The sequence below is a fragment of the Andrographis paniculata genome, unplaced genomic scaffold (assembly GCF_009805555.1).
Source record: "Andrographis paniculata isolate CXL003 unplaced genomic scaffold, ASM980555v1 Contig34END, whole genome shotgun sequence".
In the NCBI taxonomy this organism is placed as follows: domain Eukaryota; kingdom Viridiplantae; phylum Streptophyta; class Magnoliopsida; order Lamiales; family Acanthaceae; genus Andrographis; species Andrographis paniculata.
Window position 1 is genome coordinate 2,783,011 of NW_026137567.1, and position 12,307 is coordinate 2,795,317.

The 12,307-nt window shown below is 31.0% G+C and overlaps 1 protein-coding gene across 6 annotated transcripts; it reads right to left on the reverse strand.

Moving 5' to 3' along the window:
* Positions 1 to 1,245: 1,245 nt before the first annotated feature.
* On the reverse strand, positions 1,246 to 5,011 carry LOC127248425 (UDP-rhamnose/UDP-galactose transporter 4). Of its 6 annotated transcripts, none has more exons than XM_051270752.1 (7): positions 4,843 to 5,011; positions 4,653 to 4,740; positions 3,594 to 3,732; positions 2,801 to 2,985; positions 2,512 to 2,712; positions 1,881 to 2,042; positions 1,246 to 1,692 (listed from the first exon to the last, which is right to left on the reverse strand). In XM_051270752.1, exons 3-7 carry the CDS (start codon positions 3,721 to 3,723, stop codon positions 1,366 to 1,368), a joined length of 1,005 nt encoding a protein of 334 aa, XP_051126709.1. In that variant the 5' UTR covers positions 3,724 to 3,732; positions 4,653 to 4,740; positions 4,843 to 5,011; the 3' UTR covers positions 1,246 to 1,365. The 6 variants fall into 6 exon arrangements, with proteins under 6 accessions (XP_051126709.1, XP_051126710.1, XP_051126707.1 ...); XM_051270753.1 differs by having other exon boundaries at positions 3,594 to 3,735; XM_051270750.1 differs by having other exon boundaries at positions 4,653 to 5,011.
* Positions 5,012 to 12,307: the final 7,296 nt, after the last annotated feature.

The window sequence follows — 12,307 nt, forward strand, 5'->3', positions numbered from 1 at the left end:
TTAATGGCAAATTGCAAGAGAGGGATTTTTGTCACATAATTTGTAGCCAAATTACAACCTCTATATATTTGTCTAAATATGGTAAATTAGAGCTATCTGTTATGTTACAGTGCTAGAGTTATCAAAATTTATTACTTCTATAAAAAAAAATTAGTTGTCTTCAATAAAAATAAAAAAGAAAAATTAAATATTATCCAAAAGAAATTTAAATTATAAATTTAACATAAATTATTTATAAATATATTTAAAATTTATTAATTAATTCTCTCTTTTTATCTATTATATTTTAAAATTATTTGTTGGTTTTCTACTTTTCATATTTAATTCATCGAAATGCCTAATAAAAATAATGATCATTTCAATCATATTTTAAATCAATTTGTTGGAAATAAAAATTTCTTCAGACAATGGATTAAACCAAACTTCTTTCGATAATCCAAATTGTTAAATATCACTCTTAAGTTATATTGTTAATATATTTATTTTATACTTTTATATTATAGTATGATTCTTTTTTCTATTTCTAATTAATATATATGTTGATTTATTTAGAATAATTTCAATTTATATAGGTTAAAAGTTAAAATATAATATTATATAAAAATATTATTAGATAATAAAAATATGTAGAAATATGAATAAATAAATAAATTATTTATATATTGTTTATATATATATTATTATATAATAAAAATATATAGAAAATAAATAAATTATTGTGAATTTATAAAATATTAAAGGTAATGAATCGAAGCAATTTATTATAATGGGTGAAATAAATAAAATGATTTGAATATTAAAATATATATGATGTGGATGTGATATATAAAAATAATAATAGAGCAGAGGTAATGACTATAACCTACCCGGACGGATCTATTACAAGGAGATATCTTTTTCCACTTCCACCTATGCGCCACATCAGCCATAATTAAAAAAAAAATCAAAGATGTCCAAGAAATTTCTCTTTTTTTATTTATTTATATATTTATTATAATTATTTTTTTATTACATAAAAATTTTATTGTCTCTGATAATGTATATATTGATATATTTTATAAAAAAATTAATTTTAATATAAATATAAATATATATGTAATTTTTTTATTGAAATGGAAGAAAAAGTAGAAGATAAATTAGAAGTATAGAAATACTTTGGATGAGTATGTTAATTGCGGGAAGTCTAAAGGGTGTGTTTTTTTAACTCCCTCATTCAACATTCAACTAAACTAATCATTCTTGAGCAAAAGTAAGCAAACACTGATTTAATTATTATCAGGAAGAATCACAATTTTTATATATGGACACACATACAGACAGGCATTCTTGACTACTGTTCGAACCTTAAAACAATCACTTAACTGTTTACACCTTCCCGTTCACCTCATTCGATTTTACCAGCCCTATTTCTTCTTCCATCTTGCTGCTAAACTGCTGTGGAATTCGTTCTTTACCGCCCGGTTGAGACGAAGCATGGCCATACCAAATCATTCCAAGAATTGCAACAATCATGCCAATGACTACATGAAGGTTAAGTCCTTCTTTACCAAAGAAGACAAATCCTAATATCAAGACAAGAATGGTCTTCATGTGGCCGAGCACTTGGAACGAAACTGCTGTGAATCTTCCTATGCAGATGAACTGGCTTAGATTGGTTCCAATAGCAATGGCACAAGACAACACAATAAACATCTGCAAAGATAGATAAATTTACAGTTGAAGAACAAAGAAACATATCAGACACAAAAAAAGGAATAAAGATTTTGAGCAGGCAGGGTGAATCAATAAATGTTCAAACAAATGTGTAAATTATATGTATTCTTATATTTCACAAGTTTGAAATCTAGCCATATTGTAGATTGAGCATCTAACACACTAACCAGTGATGCATATGTAAATGGATAATAGTCAACCCTCTTATCTGTCAACCAGTAATCCAAAAAGGGCCCAACTAACAGCAGCGACGCAGCCTGGGGTGGTGCAGTGTGCCCCAATAAGTCGAAAGAACCAATTGAATGCTTCTTCTGAAGATGATGAACATACTGCAAAAGCAAAAGGAATATGTGAGAACTAAATCATACATTTCTGCCAAGCATGGAAAGAAGGAAACACCATTTTTTTTTTTTTATTCATTCTACCATATGATCCTAGCTGATCAATGATTGGAAAGATTCGGCCCAAAAAGAAAACACTTTTCAAAATAGAAGCTGGAAGAGTTTCCTGATTTCCTTTTAATACATAACACTTTGCCTGTATTCATACATGAAACAGATTTCCCAACATCATTTAAACTCTGTTTTTCGAAAACTAGGGATATAAGAGCAAAAGAATCTCTTAACATGAAAGCACATGTTTTACCTTTTTAAATACAAACAATTCATTTGTTTCTAAGTATTACTATTTGAAAACATTCCAACAACAGTTCTTTCCAAATATTAAGTTTTGATTCTGCTTTTTCTTGTAACTAGAAGCTTTTACAAATACTGGTTAAGTTAGAGAATCAAAGCTTACATATTGCTGTAGAGATGTGCTCCAAACTGCTACGAAAGCAGCAAGAAAACCTTTGCCATTAACACTCACATCGGTGACTGTACAGATTGCAACGCCCAACAGAACAACTAGAATGCTTAGCTTGGTGTCCCTTGAATACCGGACACTGTCCAAAACAACTTCAAGAAAACATGACACAGGGATCATGCTCAGCTTCACAATCTGATCATAAATACAGAACCATCATACATTTAGAAATATGCGATTTGCTTCAGTTAGATAGAATAGAAAGGGAATTAATGGAATTGACCTGATAGAATCCCACTGAATTCCACATCAAGCTAACATTCATTCCAACAATAGAAAAATTTGCAAACAAAACAAACTTGATAAGGTCTGACACCGGAAGCGTAGAACTCTGGATATATCCAAGCCATTTTAGTATATAAGTCATTGCTGTAGTGGCAGTAAAGTGTAGGCCAGTTAAAGTTGTAGCTGTAGATGAAAAAGAGTCAGGAGTGAAATTTGGAAATATACAGTGTAAACAATACAATAAAAATGTTTAAAGAGGATAATAAAAGCAGTGGTTTCATAGAATCAACAAAGTCTTATATCCATATTACTCATTGCACAAAATATTTTCCCTGAAGAAGTGATGTCATTTTTCAGATTCTAAGTTTTATGTCAAGATTGTGCTATCTTAAGTTAATCTGACATCATAGGTGAAGTTAAAGTCACTAAATTTTAACCTATTGCAACCAGATTCTTGTGGGACTACATTAGAAATCGACACTTTTCATGTGATTAAAAATATTCTTTTGCATTTTTTATGTTTTATTTTTTATTTTGAATAAAATTCTTGCTCAATAAGATCTAAAAATGCTGATAAACAGTAAACCTAAAAGAAGAAGGAAACAAAAACCTCAAATCAAATTGAACAACTGTTTTATAATTTGGAAAACCTCAAACAGAGTATAGTGATTCATAACAGCAATGCAACTGGGAAGAGGTATTCAAGCAGGTTGGTCGTGAAAATGGATAACAAAGATGAGAATGTTTGTAAAATAACAGTCGAAATGGATTGTCTTACTGAACTTACATACCAAAAGTGAATCCATATGACGCCATTAATGCTTTGTTGGCTAAAATAATTCCGACAGAAGTAACAATATTGAATATCCATGCTGCTGTGTCAAGCACAGCCTTATTGTCATACTTGATAATCAGAGGCATATTTTTCTGCTGCTTGAAGAAATCAAAAGAAATGCAAATACATTAGTCTCAAGATTTGGAGAATCAATATAACAATACCATTTTGACTACCCCAAGAACAAAACATAGCAGAATCATGAAAGAGGAAAAATAACAAAGACTAATCGAATATCATCTGCACGTCTGTAACTACACAAAACTTAGATTTCATCAACACAAATTCAATACTTTCCAAGACATCATCTTCACTAACTTCTTTCCTGATTTTCATTCTCCAACAGCTCACAAAATTCAATTCCAGTATCACCAAATGCAAGAGGCAAACAAAGATGGACCTCCTCAGCAATTAAATGAGTTATTAACAGAAGGAGAAAAAGTTCGGCATGGTTTTGTTCTTTATCAAAAGTATCTGTCATGCCATCCATTCTATCCTCAACATGTACACATGATCAAAGGTTTTGACAATTCATGTGAATCACAAACCATTAAGCATGTGAAAATGAATTGGGAAGGGATAATTAGTGTGACAATACAGATCAGGAAACATGATAAGGCAGAGAGAGTATGCAGAATCCAAATGTCACCTCACCTCACACCACATAACGAAGCATAAAGCATTCATTCGTGCCATTTCCCCTTCACCCGTCCAAATAAACCCGAAACAAATAAAGTAAACAAAACTTCCTTTTTCCAACAGTTACACAACATGTGACACATTCAACCTTGCTGGAGAAGGAAAGTGGAGTAACAGAATATACGCAATTTGCCCCAATTATTTAAGATCACTAAATCCAGAAATCATCCAACATAGAGGCAGGAACAGCAGAACAGATATGTGACCACAAACACAGAATTGAATTTCAATTGGCATAAACAGCCCCAACATGAAACGAAAATGAAAACGCCCAAATCAATTGACGAACACAGAGGAAGAACATATATATACGTACCGGTGCAAAAGGGGGCCGTAGGAAGGAGTTAACTAATGGCGGGTGGTGGGAGGAGTAGGAATCCGGGATGGGGAAGGGGGAGGTAAAGCTGCGAGGAAACGTGGAAGTGTGTAGTACTCAGCAGTCGGTGAGTCAAGTAAGTCGGAGTGTAAAGATGGAGATCAATGGAGGGAGGGATTTGTGCAGTTACTGTTAGTTGTATGGACGTCTTCGTCTTCAGCTTCATCTTCATCCATCCATCATCTTCATGTGATCTTCAACTCAACTGGTTTGGTTTTGTTGCCTCCAAGAAATTTTTGAATATCACATCTTAATTCTCTAAATCATTCCTCATAGACAGGCCGTGTTTACCAGTAAATGGGTTTGTTTAAGTTCTATAATACTCCATCAATCCTGACTACATAACAAGTAATTTTATAAATATTAATATTATATTCAAATATAAGTACGAATAATAAACGTAACGAGATTTGTATAATATAGTGTAAGTTGTAAGACTATTTGTAATATTAGATGAATAGTATTTACTGAAAAAAAAAAAATAGATACTTCGTAATGGGACGGATTAAAATAAAAAAATAGATACTTCTTATAGGACGGAGAGAGTAAATATTTAATGATGATATTTAATTACTTAATAATACTAAATAGATACTACCTTCGTCCGGCTATATAAAAATATTTTTAATATCAAGGGCGTGTTTGGCAATTAGCTGATAGCTGTTAGCCGATTCAATTAGCTGATTGTATTAAAATGTCTGGTAAAACAACTATTTGATATTAACTATTTATATGTAAAATGACAATTTATGATATTTCTATTTTAATTTTTTCTAATATATTCAATTGTGTTCTTTTGAGTCTAGAATATTTGGGGTGCATTTGACAATTAGCTGGTTTGACTAGCTGATTCAATTAGCTGTTTGTATTAAAGTGTTTGGTAAAACAACTGTTTGACATTAACTGTTTATACATAAAACGACTATTAAGGACATTGATATGTTATTTTTTAAAATATTTATTATGAGAATTTTTGTTATTAATTTTTGAAAATTATAAAAATATTAAAAAATATTTATATTTATTTTTATTTTTATTATTTAGATATGAGAAAATTATTTTTACTAAAAAATAATAATTTTTAATTGAAATTATGTAAAATATAAAATAATAAATCTTTCTTGTATATATATATTTTTATTATGTTAATTATTATATATATATAAATAAATTAATAACCTTTATTTTTTCTATTTGTTTTAGTTTTAAAAATTTATATATTTTACAAATAAAATAATTTATATCTAATAATTAATAATAGTAATTATTTTAAATTTACAAAAATAAAATTATAATTTAATAAATTAAATATATTAAAAATAATTCATAAATACTGCAATAAAAATATATTTATATGTAAAAAATAAATAATCAGGTTTTAAGGGTAAATAAGGAATAACCAAAATTAAAATTAAAAAGCTCTTTAAAAACGTTGGGTAGATGAGCTTTTCAGAAATTAGTTTTTTTGTCTAAAAAGCTCGTTCAAAAAGCTAATTTACCAAACACCTAAATTAGCTTTTTAACTGGTCAAACAGCTTAAAGCTGTTCAATAAGCTAAAAGCTGTTCAAAATGCTGTTTCCCAAACACCCTCTTGAAATTTTTTGTTATTAGTTATTGAAAATTGTAAAAGTGTTATAAAATATTATTTATTTTTGTTACAGTTAAATTTTAAAAATAATATATTTTTATTAAAAAATATAAATAATTTTTCTATTGAAAATAATATAAAATATAATATAATAATTTATATATATATTTATTATGTTAATTATCAATTAGTTCATCATATTTATAATTTACAATAAATTTAATTTATTTAATTTTTTAGTATAAAATTTATATAATGTAATTTTAATATAAAAATAAATTATTAATATTTATATTTTCTAATTTTTGTTGATTTTATTAAATTTGTATATTTTACAATTAAAAAATAATTTATATATAAAAATTATTTATTTTAAATTTGTAAAAGTAAAACTATAATATAATAACATATTCTAATATAATTAATAAATAATCAAAATATATTTATTTATGTAAAATGCATAATAAACTTTTAAGAGCAAATAAGGAATAAAAAAAATTTATTTCAAAACGCTGGGTAAGTTAACTTTTTAGAAATTAGCTTTTTGGGTCCAAAAAGCTATTCCACCTTTTCCAACACGAAATATCTTTTCCATCTTCTCAACCCAGAACTCAAGAACTCTAGGCTCTACAGAATCAGAATATGTTGGCGGGTTATGCCGCATCACAGCATCAATAAAACTCCTCTGTTGAGGCATCATCGCAGTTTATGGTTGTCTGGAAAAAATCTGGACTATGTGTCTTTATTGGTACATACTTTAGCACAAGATACTGTGACTCAATAGACAAAAGATCTATCTCTGGGCAACGAATAGCCCTACATAAACCATTACCTCGAGAATTCGACATACTGCCACCAACTTCCCTGATTTAATATCAACTCAACAACACAACTAAACCAGGTATTACATTAAAGCATAAACCACATTAACATGAATGCACCCACAAAACCCAAACTTCGCCAAACCAATTCAATATCATCATTATTTTCAAAATCTTTTTAATCCAAAGAGCCAAAATCTACCAAATCTACGCTCTGATACCAACTTGTAACACCTCCAGTTGGCTCATACTGGAAATGCTACCGCCACACTGCATCATGAGGTCGTCACCTCATACTTCGGGCCCCACAATATATTGTTAAGGCTAAAATTAACCATAAAAGCGTATTATTATATAACAAAATCAGATTTATGAATATTTACAAAACACACTCCTTAACAAGAGGTTTTTTCGGTTAAAACTTTACATATAATACAATAGAGGTAAGTTCACTCACTCAGCCCGTCTTTCTATATCCCGAGACGTCCCCTGTCTCGGATGTGCTATGCATACCTGAAACAAATATTTTTCTTAAAAGCAGTTTAGAATTAAATCCATTTTAAGAACTAACGTGAAATATGCCATGTTATACCTTTAAAAATAAAGTCTAATTCCCGTCAATCATAAACTACATGTCATGTCATGCCAATAGTGAAATGATGCAAAAAAGATATTAAACTCGACAACAATGCATACACATATATATATACATCCGCCGAAGTGAGTAGCCGGAATAACCTCGGCTCCATAATAATAGGCTCACTGCATCTGTCTAAGTGAGCAGCCGGAAAACCCTCAACCCCGCAATAACAAGCTCACTAGACCATCATCAATAAATAGCCGGAAAATTCTCGGCTCAAGGAAGGACCTGATAAACCCATAATAATATAACGGTCATCCGGTCACTTTCATATAACCACCATACGACTCCCACAATCAATACATGGATAGCCGAACGTTGTCGCCATTAACCACAAGACCCCAACAGTCTGTGATTGCGAACATAAGACCCCCACTGACTAGCCCTATCCCGTGTAATGTAGTAGAATCCGTGCAACCTGAATCACCCAAGGAAAACCCGGAAACTCTACTCCCCCTCGCGCGCCCTAACGGGATCACGTTTGGAGTTTGGCATATGATCCTAAACTACTGGTAGACCTCACTAGTGATCAGTCCAATGAGTGGAACAACACCGAACACGAATGATTAGACCAAATACGTCTCAACTACAATGGGTCTAATCCCTGAATGACCATGCGACTAAGTCACCCAATTTTCTGACTACTATCTTCCACTATCGCCAAAGTGTTACGGTACATCGGGGTCGAATATCCTAACCTCAGATGATGCCCTTGCCTAGCACTACCGCACACGACGACTAAATGATAGATCCATAAAACATACCCGATAAACCGTGCAATATGTGCAGCATGTCAAATAAGTGAGTTTACCGAAAGGGGCTGGTGAGACAGCTCACCTATCCTCCTTTTCATAAATTCACCTATGCGATCAAATACGTATATCAAATATCATGAACCGTGAAGTCTCCCACATGCATATGCACCCATATATATAAATATATATATGCACTGACAAAATGATTCACATAATATCACATTAACATATTAATCAGAATCGCATGCAACATGCATACCTAATTTCTTAAAATTAGATTTAATTCCTTACTACTTACCTCTTATCAACACTCCTTAACTTTTGCAATCTCACACGAATCTCCTCCAACGTACACCTGCCCCATTATTTACTCAAATCAGCTGAGCTATAGGTTTATTCATAGGAGCTACATGCTTATTCAAAAGCTAATTTCTAAATTAGCTCGTTGGGTTTCAAACTTTTATATTTAGCAGAATACGATATTCTAGCTATAAAACTCTTATACTTCATAATATTTATATTGTCCGATTATTAAATAAAAATACTTAAAGATATGAATAAACAGATAGGTCCAGTAACTGCCGTTTTCAATTAGAATCAGATCGATACGAAATTCTCAGAATATAATGCTAGGACTACAAATAGGCTATTAGCTAAAGAAATTCGTCGATTAGATAGCCAAATAGCCAGTTATGAATTTTTTAAGAACTTCTAATTTAATATCTTCAATTTCTAAATTCATATTAAAATCCATAATTAAATTCTACGTATAATAAAGAATACAATACCGAAGTCAGAATCAAAATCGAACAGCTAAATCTTTTTCTTTCTTCATTTCTTTTTCTTCGTCTTTCTTCTTCTCTGCCTTCTTCTGCGCGTTCTCTTTCTCTTTCCTTCGTAGATAAGATTGTATTTACATTTATAATTAAATTATTATAATAATAATTATTATTATTATTATTATTAGTAACATTATTATTATTATCATCCTTATCTTTATATTTTATTATATATATTATATATTATATGTTATATTTTATATTTATTATTATCGATATTTATCTGTTTAACAGTCTTTTTAATCATAATCAATATATAGAATAGGAATAAAATTTATTCCAAAATATTAATTTCTTGATCCCAAAATATTATAAAAATATTTATTTTCTATAATAATATTATTTTATACACCCCAAAATCGGGGCATTACAATATGGTCCTGTCCTGGTCCTCTTGTTCAGTAATATGTAGGCTACTTCAGAAGCGGAGACTCGTAGGGGTTGCGCCAGTACTTGCAAGCTTCTTCTTTTCGCTGCTATTGTGGTTCTTGTGTGTGCTTGGGCTAATCTGTAGCGTTACAATAGCAATACTTGTACCTGTAATTTCGGTTGCTTAGGAACACTTTCCCTCGGTTATGTATTCGAGGGGGCTACTCGACGGTGTTGTAAGGATGCGGCACGAACCTACCTTAACTCTATTTTATGTTTTCCATCGACTTCGTATCGTAGTTTTCTATTCAACGGATCCCTACATGTTTAGCATTGCCCCGGAAATAGGTTGCAAGCGTCGCCACGGCTGTGCGTACAATCTTGGATCCCTACGTGTAGGCAGGGTAGCAACTTACAGCCTTGCGCGGCACGGCCATGTCGATCATCATGGCGGGCTACAAATAAACCCGTTCTCACAATGGCCGTGGCGACAGACACGTGAATGGTTGCGTGTTTGCAGCAATTAATTAAGTCCCCTTCTGCACGGGGGTGACGACTCTGACTTGTTGTCATCTGGCCTTCCTACAGAGAATCTTGGGCCAAACAGCACAGGTGTGGCAACCCCCTTGCATTTTGCTCGTACTCTGAACACATGAATTTACATGGCGGTCTCTATGGTCATGTAGACACAGTCCTTACTTGTTGGTTTAGGACTGCTCCGACCACCATGTCTCCCACATGGACGTGTGGGCTAAGTGATTGCATGTGATTCGGCTACATGACTCATGTCACCTCCCCGAGCTTATTCTTTGCAGTTAGATTTGCAGGTGCGGGCCTATGTTTTTGATGCCTTACATGACTATTTTTGTTTCAACTATGTAGATTCATTGTTGAATGTTGCGGATGGCACTTACAAAGAAAATGAGTTGTATTGCATCTAAAGGGAAAGGCCGTTGAGGGGATGTGTGAGCAGATTTGGCTGACGAATGATCGCGACTCACTCCTGGGGACGGCGTTTAGTCTGTGCATGCGTTCATTGGGCGGTTGCAAGCCACGTATCGTCCTGTTTCTTTTGTAAGTCCATCATCAAGTCCCGAGTTACATACGGGTCTTCTTTTTTTTCACGGGTTTTTATCATCTCGCATTTTCCTCAACCAGGATTTCTTCGTTGCGAAATAATATTGCATTGTTTTCCTATTCAAGGTTAGTCCCGTGCAGTCTCCCGTGCTTTTTATTTTAGAGATACTTGAAACGACGACGGCCTTCGCCGGGCCACATCGTTGAGATGTTCAACTGACTCGCATGTTCGTACGACGAGTATGTGTGAGCTTTTTTGTTTTGTTTTGTTTTTTTTTTTTTTTTTCATGCAACCGATGCCCTTTCATCGGCCGGCCACAATTGATTTCCCTCAAACCCAACCGCATAAAAACACCCTTAAAAAAAAGGTGTATAATACTTTTAGGCTATATTCTTTGATCAAACTTTATACCATTTGTATTAGAGTAAATTATATAACATTTCCTCGTGTTTAAATCAAAATGCACAAAACACCATATATTTTATTTATTCCGCAAAACTCCCTTGTGTTAATGTAAAATTTGTACAAAACACCCTCATTGTCCAAAACTGATATTTGGTTCTAAATAAATACCTAAATTACGCAAGTTTTATAGAGAGAAAAACGCAAAATATCTTAAATAATTTTTTGAATAAAATAAATAAATAAATAATTATTTAGTCCTTCATTTTATAGTTTTTTGAAGACAAATTGTTATCTCATTTTTATAAAAACTATAAAATAAATTATTGATCAATTATTTATTTATCTATTTTTTTTCAAAAAAAATATTTAAAATATTTTACATTTTTTATTTGTATAAAACATGCGTAATTTAGGTATTTATTTAGAACCAAATATCAATTCTGGATAAAAATGATGTTTTATGCAAACTTTACATTAACACAAAGGGTTTAGGGTGTTTTGTGCATTTTTACTAAAAATACAAGAGAATATTATATAATTTACCCTCTGTATTATTCACTCAAAATTTATTTTCCAAAAATTAAATTAAACACTTTTGTTTCTTTAATAAAATTTTTTAGGTTGTGTTTGTTTGGGGGATTGAATTTCCAATTCACTATTCATTCCATTTTCCCCAAAAAAATATCAAATCAAATATCTATTTTTTATTTTTTATATTATACTAAAAATTAATTTTACATTCAAAACATCACATCACACCTATTTATATCACATCATACAACTATTCAAATTCAAAATTTTTACTATTCAAATATCAACTCAAATCCAAACCCTCAGACAAACACAAATGCATTCTTCCAAAAAAATTAATATACTATATTTTTATTACTTATATATTATATACAGAATTTTCTATGTATCATATAAATAAAAATTTCTCCAAACACAGTTTTCATTTCATTTTATATATTATAATAAAAATTAATTTTACATTATAAATATTATACTATTAATTTATATTTATATATTATTAAAATGAAAAAAAAACTGACTGTTAAAATCCCAAACCACGGGATAAAAACCCAATGAAATTCCAGGT

Excerpts from the sequence above, each read along its gene's own strand:
- LOC127248425 (XM_051270748.1), bottom strand. The coding sequence starts at position 4,333 with ATGGCACGAATGAATGCTTTATGCTTCGTTATGTGGTGTGAG. Across the intron at positions 3,733-4,291 it reads GCTTCGTTATGTGGTGTGAG|CAGAAAAATATGCCTCTGAT; the intron begins GTGAGGTGACAT and ends TTCTTCAAGCAG. Across the intron at positions 2,986-3,593 it reads GTCATATGGATTCACTTTTG|CTACAACTTTAACTGGCCTA; the intron begins GTATGTAAGTTC and ends TTTCATCTACAG.